This window comes from Cottoperca gobio, chromosome 19 (assembly GCF_900634415.1).
Source record: "Cottoperca gobio chromosome 19, fCotGob3.1, whole genome shotgun sequence".
Lineage (NCBI taxonomy): Eukaryota > Metazoa > Chordata > Actinopteri > Perciformes > Bovichtidae > Cottoperca > Cottoperca gobio.
This window is the reverse complement of record NC_041373.1, coordinates 8,870,243-8,885,622: the sequence shown is the minus strand read 5'-3', so window position 1 is coordinate 8,885,622 and position 15,380 is coordinate 8,870,243. Positions and strand designations below refer to the sequence as shown.

The 15,380-nt window shown below is 41.4% G+C and overlaps 1 protein-coding gene across 1 annotated transcript in view; it reads right to left on the bottom strand.

The window, feature by feature from the left end:
* The window catches only part of kif19 (kinesin family member 19), a 32,093-nt gene that overhangs the window by 3,110 nt on the left and 13,603 nt on the right, over positions 1-15,380 (bottom strand). The window contains exons 3-16 of the mRNA XM_029456378.1: positions 10,566-10,676; positions 10,332-10,419; positions 9,763-9,899; positions 6,729-6,854; positions 6,421-6,615; positions 4,400-4,546; positions 4,168-4,290; positions 3,628-3,784; positions 3,299-3,473; positions 2,868-3,066; positions 2,419-2,689; positions 1,842-1,966; positions 1,572-1,735; positions 1,327-1,432 (exon numbers count right to left, since the gene is read on the bottom strand). Of these exons, the coding sequence (XP_029312238.1) occupies positions 1,327-1,432; positions 1,572-1,735; positions 1,842-1,966; positions 2,419-2,689; positions 2,868-3,066; positions 3,299-3,473; positions 3,628-3,784; positions 4,168-4,290; positions 4,400-4,546; positions 6,421-6,615; positions 6,729-6,854; positions 9,763-9,899; positions 10,332-10,419; positions 10,566-10,676 (2,124 nt within the window). The remainder of the gene's footprint in view (positions 1-1,326; positions 1,433-1,571; positions 1,736-1,841; positions 1,967-2,418; positions 2,690-2,867; positions 3,067-3,298; positions 3,474-3,627; positions 3,785-4,167; positions 4,291-4,399; positions 4,547-6,420; positions 6,616-6,728; positions 6,855-9,762; positions 9,900-10,331; positions 10,420-10,565; positions 10,677-15,380) is intronic.

The following is a 15,380-nucleotide window of genomic DNA, read 5'->3' as shown; positions in this document are numbered from 1 at the left end:
ACTCTTCTTAGTTCCTCTCGTCTATGAGTCACACTGCTGACACATTTCCATTGAGAGAAAATTAGATGGAGGTCATATTATTATTTCAAGCCTGGAATAAAGATGTAGAGCTGCAATGATTAGTCCATTAAGCCAGTGGTTCCTTCAGGGACCCATTTTCTATCATTGAGCAAACTGATGACCACTGACGTTAGGAGACATATTTTATGGATATTTCATATCATATTCAATGCATCACAATAACAGTACAGACAAACTGATAAACTGTACAGTTAACTCAAATAGTTAATAGTCTTCAAACAAGTATAGTGTGTGTGTATATGTATACACGGTACACACACACACACACACACACACACACACACACACACACAACTAAATAATAAACTATGTGCCCCCAAGAACATTACGATCATCCACTACTGGTTTATTAAATGTTCCCAGAAACATCCAAAAGAAAAGCGTGGATGCAGCCTTTTGCAATTATGCACCAAAGTTATGGAACACTTTACCTGCAGACATTAGGGAGGCAAGCTCGCTCAATATCTTAAAGTAAACTGAAGACATATCTCTTCACTTTAGCCTTTTAATGGTGAATTATTATTATTATTATTATTATTATTTTTAATGCTGCTACTCTAAGTCACTTTAAACTAATTTAAATGATTTTATTAATATTTGCTATACCTGGTTTAACATTGAATGTGTAAAGGTAACTGATCAAGAGTGTGTACTTTTGAAAAGCCTGAGATCAAATAGACTGTGTTACCACGGGAACAAGAGGAAGTTTCTCTGATAAATGTGTATTGGAGAAAAAACGGCTTTAACCGAAGGGAGTAAAGCAATTGAAGGTCCACAGGGGCGCATTGTTGATCTCATGCTTTCAAAATATGGCTCTGATAGTTTAAAACATTTACAAGAATGGTGTAATGAATGTGGTTTCCCGGCAGTAGGGTCATTAAGTACGGCACAGATACAGAAACTAGGCATGATCTCCAATGTTATTTTATACTATCTTAATTCTGCTATTTTTATAATGGTACTTCAGACTCATTACATCTACACTGTGATTATTGTACTGTAAATGATCTTATTCTGTCCTTGTACTAATTGTTATGTTTTTGCTGTGAAGCGCTTTGGGCGGCAATTCTTGTATGAAAGGTGCTATACAAATAAAGCTTATTATTAGTAGAGTGTAATATCTGAGTGAGTATAATTCAAACAGGAACTCATATTGCATGAAGAGAAAAGAAACACCTGAGTAGACTGAAGCTATTGAACTGGAATGAATCAGGGGCAAGTACTGCTCATTAAAATGGTCCTCACCTCTCTGCTGCCCTTCCCGTTTATGTGGATGGGAGGCGGGGTCATTACAGCTGAGTTTTTCATCTGCCTGGCATGAGGGCTGCTCTTAAAAACTCGGTTATTGTCGCTGAAAGGGAAAGAGAACGAGAACAATACTGAGAAATGAACTCGGTCGTTGGAATATGTAGTTGTTTCATGCTGTTATTGTAAATGCAGTTGTTTTATAGATCATAAATGGGAAACATATGAACAAGATGTCCTCTTACAGCTCAGGCTCGTGCAGAATGGGGGGCAAAGTGTGTCGACGGATTTTGGCTTGGCCTCGTCTGTTATCAGAGCACATGTTGCGTACACTCTCCTGGTCTGAGTCCATGTCCAGCATGTTGTCACGACCCTGACCCGGCAGGGTGATCTTGGGTAGAGAGCCCTCCTGGAAATGATAATTATGAATTATTAGTATCAATAATATAATATCTAGGCCACCATATTTCTGTATAATGTAGTTTCTAAATTAGATGCATCATGCAGGGGCTTACCTTGATGGTGTGTCTGATGGTCACCTTATCCAGGGCCATGGCTCTGTCCAGTTTCCTCTCGTCCAGCTGCTTCATGTACATCTCATACAGCTCCTGGAGGTGTGGAGGTACGAGCAGACTGTGGTCTGGAACACAACAACCCAGACTAAAATCAATGTTGACGCTAATCATTGACACATCCCAGACTGTCAAAAAGAAAATCCCCCTCGCATTTAGTATAAAGAAAATAATTACAAACAATAAACTGGCATCTAAAGGGTTGACATTCTAAAAATGATGAATAGTGTGTACGTGGCGATGATCAGGACTGATGTTTGTTCAAAGAAAATGTAACAGTGAAAGTGGAAAATAATATCAATATATATATATATTTTATTTTATTTTTTAAACGTGACAATGCCTCTCCCCCAGCATACCCATTATAATTACATTTCTGTGTTTTATAACAACAGTAGAATTATGTAAACAAACTGGCATTTTAAGGGTTAATTCTCAAAATGAACAAAACAGGACATTAGAACAACTTTTTAGAAGTGAGGCACAAGGTTTAATTAGACAATTAGACAATTAGACTCACCATCAATGAACTGTTTCTGTTGCTGTATGATCTCGTCACACAGGTGTCTGTGCTGCTCAAAGCGCTGCACCACAAAGTCTTTGTGCCGGATGACGTTGTCCTTGAGTAGCGCATGGGACTGCATCTCTGTATTCTCGATCTCCAGCTCGTGGACCTTGCAGAGGAGGCACAGGACCTCGCGCTGCTCCTCTGAGCTCACCCGCCGGGGCAGCAGCTCCTCCAGGCGTCGGGCCCGATCCCGAAGCTCCAGAAATCTGCGCTCGTGCAACGCCTTAAGGATGAGAAGAACAAAAGACATTTTGTTTTCCATTTCTAAAAAATATCATGTTTATGTAAAATCACAGCCAAGCCTCAAACTATTTAAAAAGGCACAAGAAGAAAGTGGTTAGTTTCTATATTCTACAGACACAAACAAAAGTATGTGAAGCATTTCCCCTAAGTTTCTCTACCTTCTGTTTGTGGATTTTTTTCTGTTCCGCCATGAGTGTGGCCAGGTTTTCTCGGGCCATCGCCACCTGCTGGGTCTCTGTGCTGTCAGGAGGGGACTCTGGGGAGTCTGAGTCCTTCTCGCTTTCGTCCTTATTGACACTTTCCTTCCTCCTTTCAGCCCGCCACTTCCTCCTACGTCTACTCCGCTCTTGTTCCCAGCTGGGTGAAGAAAGATATACCCATATATGAACTGCCAGCAATAATTATATGTCATCTGGTTTATAATTTGTCTTTGTCTGTGTTTACCAGAGCTGGTATAATTAAATACTGGATGAGGTACACATACTGTAAGTACATTTTCAAACTGTGTTCCTGAATGTCACATTACAGATAACCGTGTGTTTGCTATCAGACAGGGCAGGAAAGAAAGATATTCATTCTAAACACTTACTCTGCGATAGTTAACAGGTGTTTGGAGGTGTCGATCTGGTTCTGCATGTTGCTGTTTTCCAGCTCCATCAGGCTCCTCCTGATCTCCATCTGTTGGCGGAAGGCATCCAGGAGCTGCTCCCTCAACTGGTCCATCTCCGCCCGACTCTGGTGGCTGGAGTGCGCCTGGACCTCCGCTACGAGAAATAAAGACAAATATTTATGAGCAGAGAGGAGAATAAGGAAATAGTTGTAAACAGGCAGTGTACAAGAACAGTAATACAAATATTAGAGCTTCATCTGGCAGATATTTGTGATGTACCGTAGGAGGCAGTGGGGACAAGACTTTACCTTGGACATGGCGGATGTCAGCCCGGTCTGAGTTATGTTGGCGGCTCGCCTGATCTGCAATCTTCTTCTTGAGCCGCTGGATCTCACAGCGCAGGTCTGAGATGATGTTGGTGTACTGAGCAATGTGGTACGACACATTTATCAGGTTCTTCTTCACCTGAAGCACACCGTGATGAGAAAGACAAAGAAAGGAATACTTAGATTTACATGGTTCTCAAATTTCACACTGAAAGTTGCATTTTCTAACTCCAAGTATCTTCATTTGGTTCTTGGGAGGAACAGAATGAATGACTATGGTAAATAGCTTCATGTATATAGCACCATGGCAACAAATCAATCATCTTATTGAGCTGTAACAATCTACTTTTCCTCACAAAGAAATGTGGCAGTAAAACCTACAATATTACAACAAAAAGCCAATCACTGCCTAGTGAACATATTTGACAGTGAAGTATAATTTTAAGAAATTCAATATTTCATTATAAAATCCACTCATATTTATTTTATGTTTATTTTTAACGATGAAATATGAGTTCTCACCCGTGTTCGAATGCTTTTGGCACGGTCAGCATATGCCAGCGTGTTACGAGACTCCTCAAAAGCCACAGAGGCGGGGCTAATATGGGCAATCATGACAGTTCGGCTGTTCCCGCCCAACGAGTCCTATCATTCGCACACATCAGAAGAAAAGAAACACATGAATAATACCTGAATCACAAAATAAAGTAAGGATATCCTGGAGATCAGAATATAAATTCAAAAATTGCTGTACCTTCAGTAATCGAGTCAACTTGCTGTCTCGATAGTTGACATACTTGCTGCCATTTTTGTCACTCAGGGCGTTGATGCAGTTTCCCAAAGCAAGGAGGGAGCGGTTGATGTGGGCCCCCTCTTTCAACCGCTGACCTCTATTCTGAGTCTAAAAGATGGACACAAAGACGGATGAGAGAAAACTTCTGAACTTTTTCAAGGTATTTTTGGGCCATTTCATGGCTTTATTATTAAAGTAAACATTAGACAGCTAATAGTAAGTGAGGGGAGATAGAGATGGGGAATAATATGCAACAAAGGACGCCAGCTACACTGAACCAGGGACTGTGTGGTTACATGGCCGGCGCCTTGAAGGCCTGAAAACTTCTTAAACAACTTCTTACTATAAGTAATGTGATCCCACACGAACACAGTATTTTATGCTTCTTTTATTTCTCTGTCCTCTTCTCTCACTGAAGTGAGGCTCAGATAGGAAAGGGTGATACCACATACTTCCGTCAGCCAATCAGGATTCAGCAATTTTAATGGGAATCTGTGTTGCCTTGTCACAGTCACTCAAATCTGATCAAATCACACTAGCACAGCCCCGATGAGTTTAAACACCTTAATTATTTAATTGTTGTCTATTAAGTCACAAACAGTTAATGTTACAGTGCACTACTTAAGTAAACAACATCTTCAGGGGCTTTAAGCCACAAGGGCACCCTAACCTCTGAACAGTAGCTGTCCTGTTTCCATTCTTGCCCAGGAGATGGAATTACCTCCTCATCTTTTACTAACCGCACTCCTCTTCTTTAGAGGAAGAGAAAATGTTCCCTTTTGTTTCTAGCGACAAACAACTCTCTGTTCTGCTTAATTCCTAATGGAGGACATATGTGCTATTCATCGATAGTACGGCCTCTCAAAAGGTCCCCCTGGGAAGTAAGTGCTCTCCCCTCACTGGCCGTTCGCATGTTGTTCTCATGGTGTGCAAGGAGGTGGCAGTGTTAACCTGGCATAAATAACAAGCCATTCATCTGTCCGACAAAAGCAATCTCGACTCGAAAAACTGGCAACAACAAACTGAACAAATACTTTTCAATGCCCTCACTTGACTGCTTAAAAAGAGAAGGTCAAAGCAATAACATAACACAGAAAGTGAATCTGCTCACAGATAGTCTCACTTTTCTTCCTTTCTGACAATCCAGCCCTGCTTCTCTCCACACAAGTATCGACCGGTGAGACACCAGAGACGATATTCTCCACAGAGCAGCTCACAGAAAGGAACCGGCTGTAAACTTATTTATTTGGCAATCAAGTACTTATCACCCTCAATATTCTGTTTCTTACTACCTTATTTTGTGAATTTGTTTCTTTGTAAATGGAATGTATGTGATTAAAAAAATATTCATACAAATCCTGCATTTAAAATGTTCTTTAAGTATAAGTAAATTGTATTATCAGCAAAATTGAATAGCCAAAACACTAAATAGAGTTTTATACTATACTATATATTATATTATTACATTATTGTTGCTCATGCATTAATTTGCAAGTAGCATTTTATTGTTGCAGCTGGGCGAGTTGCTTGATTAAACTATTTCATTGTTTTTAAGTAAAATCTTAATTTGTAAAGTGACTCGTAACTGTAGTTAAATGGAGTAGAAGTATAAGGTGGCATGAAATGGAAATACTCAAGTAATTACAAGCAGTTTCCCCTTGTGCCAATCACAGTTTTCTACTTTGCTTTTGTGAAGCTGCAAAGCAAAAGGTTGGACTTTAATAAACCACATAGCGGGCCATAGTGGCAAATATAAAGAGGCTTTCATTAAAGTGTCCTGAGGTTTATGGGAACCTCGATCCTCTGGTCTGTAGTAAAGATACGCTGCCAATCCCCAGTGAGCAGACTCTCACAAAGCAGAGCCTTGTAGTTTTTAGGCTATACATGTGTAATGTGTCTATATAGGCGTAAAAGAAGAAGTCTTTGAACTTGAGTATAATTTCAGCCATTTAGACCTCCTCACTGAGGATTTATAGACGCACCTGTGCTGCTCGTTCGGAGCCGGCGAGGTCGATCATAAAGAGACGTGCAAAGCGGACCTCCTGCAGGACGTCTCGACACCGGCTCTGCTGCTTCACGGCCACCTGAAGCACAGCGTGGGAGCGAGACGACGTCTGGTTGGCGGCCGTCGGCTCTTGGGTGCGCTGCTTGTTGCCTCTCATCAGCAATTCCATGATCTGAAAACACAAAGAAAGACTTCTTCATCATGTGTGCAGTTACGCTGAATGTAATCTGAATGTTATGATTCAAACAAATGAGAATAATGCAAAAGTAAGGTAGCTTGTCTAACCTCTTGTGCATTGATGGTAGACACCTCTGTGATACCAGCAACCTGAATCACTCCTTTAGAGTCTTCTCTCAGGTCCAAGAAGCCTGAGGACGGGTTCAGCAGGTCACGGATCACCTCATTGTAGATCTAAAACGACACAGATAGAAATATTAAATTGTCAGCTAAATGCACCAACAATAAAAGAATCCCAGTGAAGCGTGTTTAAATTGATCACAGACGAATGCAAAAGTTGATCTATTTGCTCGACCCCCTTAAGTTATGTTGCTTTAAGTTACAGACAGGAATCAACTGGAGGTGTTTTCTGTCTTCTGAAAAGGCTCCATTAAGGCTTTCATGCCTCCTACACAGACCCAAACCTGGTGCAAAAATATCAAGTGCTATATTTTCACTGTCATTAAGAAACCCCGGCTTGTTGGGTGGCAGGCTGTCATCTGCTGGTGTCCGTGCTCTTCTTTCACAAAACCTACATTCAGGTGACTTTTCTGAACTGACACTGAAAGCCCCTAAACACACATAAAAGCTCAGTGCGGGAAGTGACATCTTGGAAAATGACCTCTGGACGACAAACCACTGAGAGGTCGGAGCTGTGAGGACAGGAGGTGGGGGTGAGTGCTTTTACTGCTACTGCCAGTTGGATATTTGTTCTTGTATTTTTTCCATTGGTACCCTTTCATTGCTGGTGAAATTTGAACAAGACTGAGAGTCTACAGCCACGAGGGAGCCCTGTGTGCATGCGAGTGGTAAATAACTGAATGTGGCTTTTTTTTCTCCATACAGAGTGTATTTATTTACATTCACTGTATGTGTTTCTGTGGGTGTGTTTTAGAGATTGCGCGTGTGAAAGAGAGTGATGTGAATAAAAAAAGGGAGCAGATGTCAGGCCGTAAAATGGTGTTTAACCTCTTTGTGGCGAGGCAGCAGTGGCAACAGATTGCTCCCTGGAAACAGCAAACACACACGTCACACACACACGTCACACACACACACACACACACACACACACACACACACACACACACACACACACACACACACACAGCCTTCTGTCAGGATTCACCCTGAAGAGGTCAATACAGGTCAGAGAACATTCAGACTCCATGATTGACATTTTAATCGGAACATTTTACTTCCACCAACCCAGAGAGCTAATAAAGAGCTGAGCTTCAAAAACATTGTCAATCATTACACATAATGATAGCGTTTGGCACTGAAAACATAAAGTGTAATTTCAATGTCTGATGCAAACCCTCCTCCCAATAGGCAACATTTGTATCCAGCAATTATTGGGTTGCTTAAAAGAAATATGAAAATGGCACAATACCAGCACTTCATTTTCAGTTAAAGGCTAATGCTCTTTTCAAATGTTTCTTTTTATACAAGGTTATATTCAGCACCTGCCTCTTTCTTTCTGTCTGTCTTTATCCCTCTTACTTACTTACTTACTCATTTCCCTTCCTTACAGCCCAAATATTTTTTAACAAATCGGAGTCATTCTTCTTTATATGCATGCAGCAATCTCTTTCAGAAAGACTTTTGGAAGTAGAACTACGATGGACAAATGATTCACCTAAAATCTTTAAATGGATCTGAGTAAGGACATTCCCAGAGTTACAAAAACCAACTCTCCTACATGCGAGGTAAAAGGTGCAAATAGAGCACTTGAAAAGCACAACGCTAATCAGAACTATGAATACCATATATATCAAGAAATCTCTGTACGACGATACTTATTTCAAATTGACCAACGTCAAGAAAAGCAACACTGAGCCACACCAGTGTGGCTCAGTTACTGCTATCAGAGTCACATGGACAAACTCCATTGTATCCAGTGCTATTAAGGGCTTTGTCATCAAACACTCAGTCTGAGCTGTACCTGCTTCTCAGTAATGAGGTATGGAACCACAGCCAGCAGGCACACAGAGAAACTGCCATCATCAGCCTGCTGTCTTATCTGTGCTTCATCATCCAGTGACAAAGGCAGAGATAATCACTAAGCCAACAGGACTACAGATCACTCCACACCTCAAAGAACGCACCTCTACACCTACAGCACAGTGGCTTACTGTGTTGGTGAAGACACATAATGAGAAATAAGAAAGATAAACCTCCTGGATCTTTAAACTAATTGTGAGTTAGCCACTATGCTCAAGTCTAACTAAAGGCCCTGACACACCAAACTCACCTGAAAGAAGTAATGCTGACAAAGTCTGAGTGATTCAATGCTTTGCATCACAAAGCACTTTTATTATTTTGTAAAAAAGGCTGAAAAAACTTTAGCCCAGAGTCAGCTAATCATCAGCACAAACGAGAGAAAATAATCAGTCAATAGTCTATATTTTTATCCCACAGAATATAACGAAGAGACAAAGAAAACAAACTAGGCTACTGTTATATCTGCTCGGTATACTTAGGAAGAGTTTGACAGTCTCAAGTGGCACCTGTGATCTTTTGTCTTTAGAAGAAGAAAGAAGGAAAACACACAAAAGATAGCCTTACATTTTTTAACAAGGCAACAGGAGGCTAACCAAATGTACTTGTACATCACCTTTCAACAGCAGTTCAAAAGAAAATCCAAGTGATTTATACAAGACATATAAAAGGCCTCAAGACAAGATATAAAAGAAACACAAGGCATATAGAAATATTGTGCAGAGTCTGGTTGGCTGTGTCTGGGCTCCTCTACAGGGCTGTGGATGCCAGCTCAGCTCATTTCAGATGTGAAACAAATGCCAGGCTAAAGTAAAAGGACACCAGTAGTATCTGTCTGCAATTGGCATTAGCTAACAACCTCAGATCTTATCAGCGTGAACAGGTGACGGCGAAAGAAGAAGTTCTAATTGTGACGTTGACAGACACAATTAGACAAATGTGAAGAAATAAGAAGAAATCTTTAAACTCTGAGTGAGCAATCAAGTTAATGGCTACAACACTTCAGGGAAATTAGGAGATTTGCATCACTGTTTCTTTAACTGGATGATTCTGTGAGCTCGTGGTGAGAATAAATGTCTGGAGTTGTGGAAGAGGAAATTCTGACCTCGAGATACGACATGGTGACGCTGTACAGCATGTTGTCACTGGTCTCCTCGATGGCACGGAAGAGGTCGTTCAGTGTTCGAACGTAGATGCCTGGCTCCTTGTCTGTCCCCAACATGGTGTATGTCTTCCCACAACCTGAAAACAGAAAATAAAAACGTTTAACCCAACGACTTTATAAGGTGATAATGTGTCAATCTAGTGGCCCCAAGGACCAAAGAAAGTGACTGAATGCAGTTTTAAAGATATCATACTCATTGTTAACCAATGTACTATATTTTGAACCAAACCATCTTCTGAAAGCTGAATGCTAAAACTCAATGTTCACTGTGTCTCAACCTTTTCCTGAGAGTGTGCCGACCAGAGTTCTGCACCAGAAAGCTAACACATGGAATTGGTGCATTATACACCTCCATTCAGAGGAGTGCCTAGTTCACCTTGTGGGTTCTGCGCATCACACTCACACACTCACACACTCACACACTCACACACTCACACACTCACACACTCACACACACTCACACACTCACACACACTCACACACTCACACACACTCACACACTCACACACCTGTGGGTCCGTAGGCAAATACGGTGGCATTGTAGCCTGAAATGAGGCCCTCAATCAGCCCTTTGGTTGTAGCTCGGTAGACCTCGTCCTGCACAGAAAGAAGAAAATAAACTTTTAAAAAGGGTTCAAGTGCATTTTCTAGGGACACAAATGCTGTGCCACATTTGTTTAGATTTTATTTAGTGATGATTACTAGCCGCAACAGTGACGCTTGAACTTTTACTTTTGACTGACCTGACTGGCTGAGTAGTCAAATGCCACATCAAACATGTACGTTTTCTCCCTGGAGCGGTTGGCACGCAGGATGTCGTCCGGGTCCTCCATAGGGTCCATCAGAACCACCATCTGATGATGAAGAGGAAGGCAAAGACAGGAAAAGATTTGGTTTAAAAGAGGCACACAGTATGAGTGGGTGTTAAGTCTTCAAGCCCATGCCAACCGCTAACTTGATGATCCCGTTGATCACAGTGGAAAGTTGAGCTACTGATAAAATGTGTCCTCAATTCAGTGACTTGAGATTCAGCTTGAAAGTAAATGACATGACGATAAAAAAAGTGAGTTTCACTGGGAGCTAGTTATCACTCACTGTTTGTTTGGCTTATAATGTGTGCTATAATGATAGCCATAAAAGGGAAATAAAACAGGTACACAGGTACACTGCACAGCTGGTGCATCAGCTGTCGGGATGAGCAGACACAAAATGCAGATGGCTCTCTGTCTGTTGCAGATGTCTGTTTACGTTGAAAACCCCAAATGTAAAGACATCAGACGGTTATAGTTATCAGATCAGCAAATGATTAAAGTCTGTTGTTAGCTTTGGGCAGGTCTATTTACTGGTAGTTTGCTACCTTTTTTCTTTGAAGTACCCCGACAGCCCAATCAGATCCTGAGTTAGCTTCATGCTCCTAATGTGGCCATTTAGTGTGTTTTGAAGTTATTAACAGTATTAATAATATAGTGGATATTGTCACAACATTGTTGTTAAAAAATAAACCACAATTATCAAGTTAAACTTCGGTGCACTTGTCTTCTTTTCAATCAATAATTCTTCTTCCAAAATTACCAATGATTGTGAGATATGTCATTGAAAAATGGAAATGTCAACGACAGCTGTTCCAATGTTTCACAGGCTGTCAAAATCAGCCCCGGTTCAGATCAGGGACTCTTCATAGCATGTGTGTATGCATGTCAGCAAATGGGCATGCATTCAAGCCATCTGCCATACTCTGAACGTTGGTATTAGAACATAATAACCCAACCATCAGTCCCCCTGTCAAGAACCTTCATACCGAAGCATCTGAAGGAGAGCGATCAGCGGCCGGTTGCAATTGCTAAGAATATGTTTGCTTTGTGCATGTGACAGTCTGAGCAGTACATGTAATCACACTGCAAGTGAATGCACGGAGATTGTTGCGTTGTTTCAATTGTGCGGTTTGACAAAGCCTCTGCCTAACCGACAATCATCTGTAAATCACAGCTCTCTGAAAGAACATTTCAGGGAACGGCACAGCACGACGTCAGAAGAAAATATTAGAATGATGTTGACACGTCAATGAAGGGGTGGCAGTGGGCGCAATCGCCTTGACAGCTTGTCAACAGCTAAAAGGAAAATTATTCCCACTGACAGAGTTGTGGATTTAAATCTCCTGCCACTCAATTGGCAGAAAAGTCAATAATAACAAAGAAAACATGATAGAGAACCCTTGAGTTTGTTTCAGATACAGCGATGGGAGTTTGCCAGGTTTTCCAGCTGACAAGAACTGTTCATCAGTGGGTCTGGAGAGCCCTCTGAGGCCTGCAACGCTGAATCACCCGGCTTGTTTGATGACCCCCTCATCCACTGACCCGCTCACTTTGAAGCCTCTCAATTGAAATTCAAGAGGAGAGAAACGCAGGGCGAGGAAAGACGGAGGGGTGGAAGAGATGAAGCAACACCTTGTTGTCTTTCGAGTTTATTCATTTACAGGGCGCAAAATATGCCTTTTCATGCTGGTTTTTTTCCCAAAAAGAGTCTATGCCATTCTATGGCATGCACAAGGGAAAGATGAGGAGCAATCGTGCTCGAGACACAAGGACAGCATGTGAGGAGAAGAGAGTAGCATGTGGAGCAGTTGATGCTACTCTCTTTCCTTAGTGTCACAGGCATTCAAGCCACTTAGTCCCGGCAAATCTGGTGACCTTCAGAACAAACCAAATAGAGTGTTGAGTCCAAATCTTTTGAGTTGAAGGAGACGGGACATGTAGCACTTGACCATCATCTAAAGATGTGTCCACATTAAGATAATGTGTTGCAGTAGGCTTTAGTCCTATCATTGTCGTGCCTTACAGTGCACCATGTAAAGCTTTGGTCCTTAGAAGACGCAGAGTTTCTTGTGTCGTTCAGCCTTATTAGTCACAGCGGTTTGTAAGAGCAGCAACCAGACAGAGTTGAGTGATTTGAAGTTTTAAACACATCATAAATACATTTTGACCCAACACACAATAAATAAAGCAGAAATAAAACATCTTAAAATCAGCAGGAGCATTGGCAATAATGTTCTAAATGGCTGATAGTAAGCAGTAGCTGCTCACCTCTGTTCCATCGCCTTAAATAGTAGTAGTAGTGAGTAGTAGTAATGAGATTGTGCTTCATACAGTACCTCTTTATTAGGTCAAACAGTAATCCCTGAGCTGCTGCAGCAAGACTGTCATCAAGTCAGTAGTTTACGTTCATAGTCATCTGACAACATAAACACAAACACAGCTCACTGACAACACCTGCGTAGCAGAGCTTTAACACAAACATCCAACTGTGTCCGTGCCAACATGCATCATCATTTTGAAAAAACGTCATTGTCCTCATTCACACAAAAATGCGACAATAGTGTCACATTCGTGCCTCTGTGCAGACCACATTTGTGATATAAAAAATAGCAGGTAAGTGTGGATGCAAAGAGAAAAAGATGCATTTCCAAAGGCTTGGTGTGAAATATAGCTTTATATATATACAGTTTCTATACGCATGGTGTGTAACGGTGTGTAACGGTGTTCCTTGAGAAAGCTGATGAGCATGCAACAATGCTTTTACATAATGAGATGTATAGTAGGTATCAAATAGTGTGCTCATCCATGCACAGTTTTGTCTGTGTGCATGCACTTCGGAAAATCATTAAAGGCCAAGGGTGTTGATAACACCTCTAGTCCCATCTGTCGCCCGTGTTTCTTGAGTTACAGTACCTGCCACAGCTCCACCCAACATCCACACACAGCAGCTGCTGCATGGGCAGATTCTATAGCACTAATAAGTCGTCTGATAACACTGTAAGATGCTGGCTCTAATGACAGTACACTGTGTGGCAACCTAAGACTGGATATCTGGGCATTAGCCTCAGGGTTTTGAATGCCAATAATGGACCACAGGTAACCTCCCTGAGATTAGACATGCCAACATTGGTGCCCTTCACAGTACACGGTCCTCTGATTTGAAATAAGAGGCTTCAGATAAACAAAGAGTCTGGGGTGAAGTATGGGTCAGTCTTAGCTGTTGAGCATGGACGTCTAGTGTTCAGAACAGGTTAAGGAGCATTTGAAACATGGAAGTCTCATAGAAACCATTAAATCTCACACGCATCCTCTCCCTTTCTCACACAGTTGCGTGGAAACGTATACTCATACACACATAGCAACTAACACAGCAGCATGTTATGTCCTCTGCAACAAGCAAGTCTGTGCAAGCAGGGTGGCAAGAGGCATGACTGACCACAAGAGCTGAGGCCAGCACACTCCCACGGTGTGTGCACGTAAGGAGTTGTTGTATTTTCTATATAAAAAAAAAACATTCAGGCAGTGGCAACTCTCTTGAAATGTGTGTGTGCACTGACGAAAAGTTTGATGGTTGAACAATGTGGAGACAAGATTTCAATAGTGCAACAGTTCTTTATTTGAGCTGCAACAATTTGTCAATTAATTGATTAGTCGATTGATTGGTTTATCGGCAACTATTTTGACAGTTGATTTGACAAAATTGTCTGAATCAGCAGAATTTGCCTTAGAAAAGCTGATTCATCCGTCTTATTTGCTTTACCCAAATCATGAATGCAACTGTGAGTGAGTGCACAGCTGCACAGCAACCACTCTATAAACACAACTGGCACAATACAGCAAACACACAGAAGCTGATAAGATTAATAGAAATGTTCTGGTGCCGCTGTTAATGAACAAAATAGTGGGCAAAGTGTAACTATGGCAATGATAATTAATTACTGGGACCTTTGGCTGAGACTCTAATTTGAAGACATAAGAGCACATTTATCAGATTTCTATTTGACTTTTTTGCATATGTATATTTCTCTCTAACATCGTAAATGCCAGTCTAGGCAGAAGATTTCATTTAATTCGGTCTGACCTTTAGCTACTATATCTGCACTTGACTTGTTGACTGGTTCAGCCTGTTAACGATGATCCTTCAAAGACCAGGAAAGATCAGAATATTAGTGGACAAAGAAATCTCTCAACTATGTTATGTCAAGGTCTAAATTGGGTCTTGCTGCTCTTTCGACCCGGACCAATCAGCCCTTTTTTCTTTGACCGCTGACTAATTCATGGCCGGCACTAAAGGAGAAGTCAGTTTCGACACGAGTGGCAATAGGGACCCAAGAACCACATGAGGTGAAAAGGAAAGAATTTCCTGGTCAACAGCCTAAACGTGAACGTAAACATGATGCCAATTATTTCAGTTTTAATCATGATGTCCCCTTTTTAACAATGACCATCACAAGCTACAGCCACTTTTCATTTGAAAGCAGGGCTTGACTCAGTTTAGCGTGACCCCGGGGGCTGACAAAACAAATGGTCAGAGCGTGAATTTACACACTGTGGCTATGAAAAAAGGAGGCTCCTAAAATATTCATATCCTCACAAGGATCAGCCAAAGTCAAAACAACAGCTTGCTTATGCAGCGACATGAAACCAATTAGCGTGATGGAGCTATCTAAATGTCATAAAAAGCAGCGAGGTGCGATGGAGCACCCTTGCCCTGCGCCTTTTCTTGGCTTTTCTAATCAACAGGCC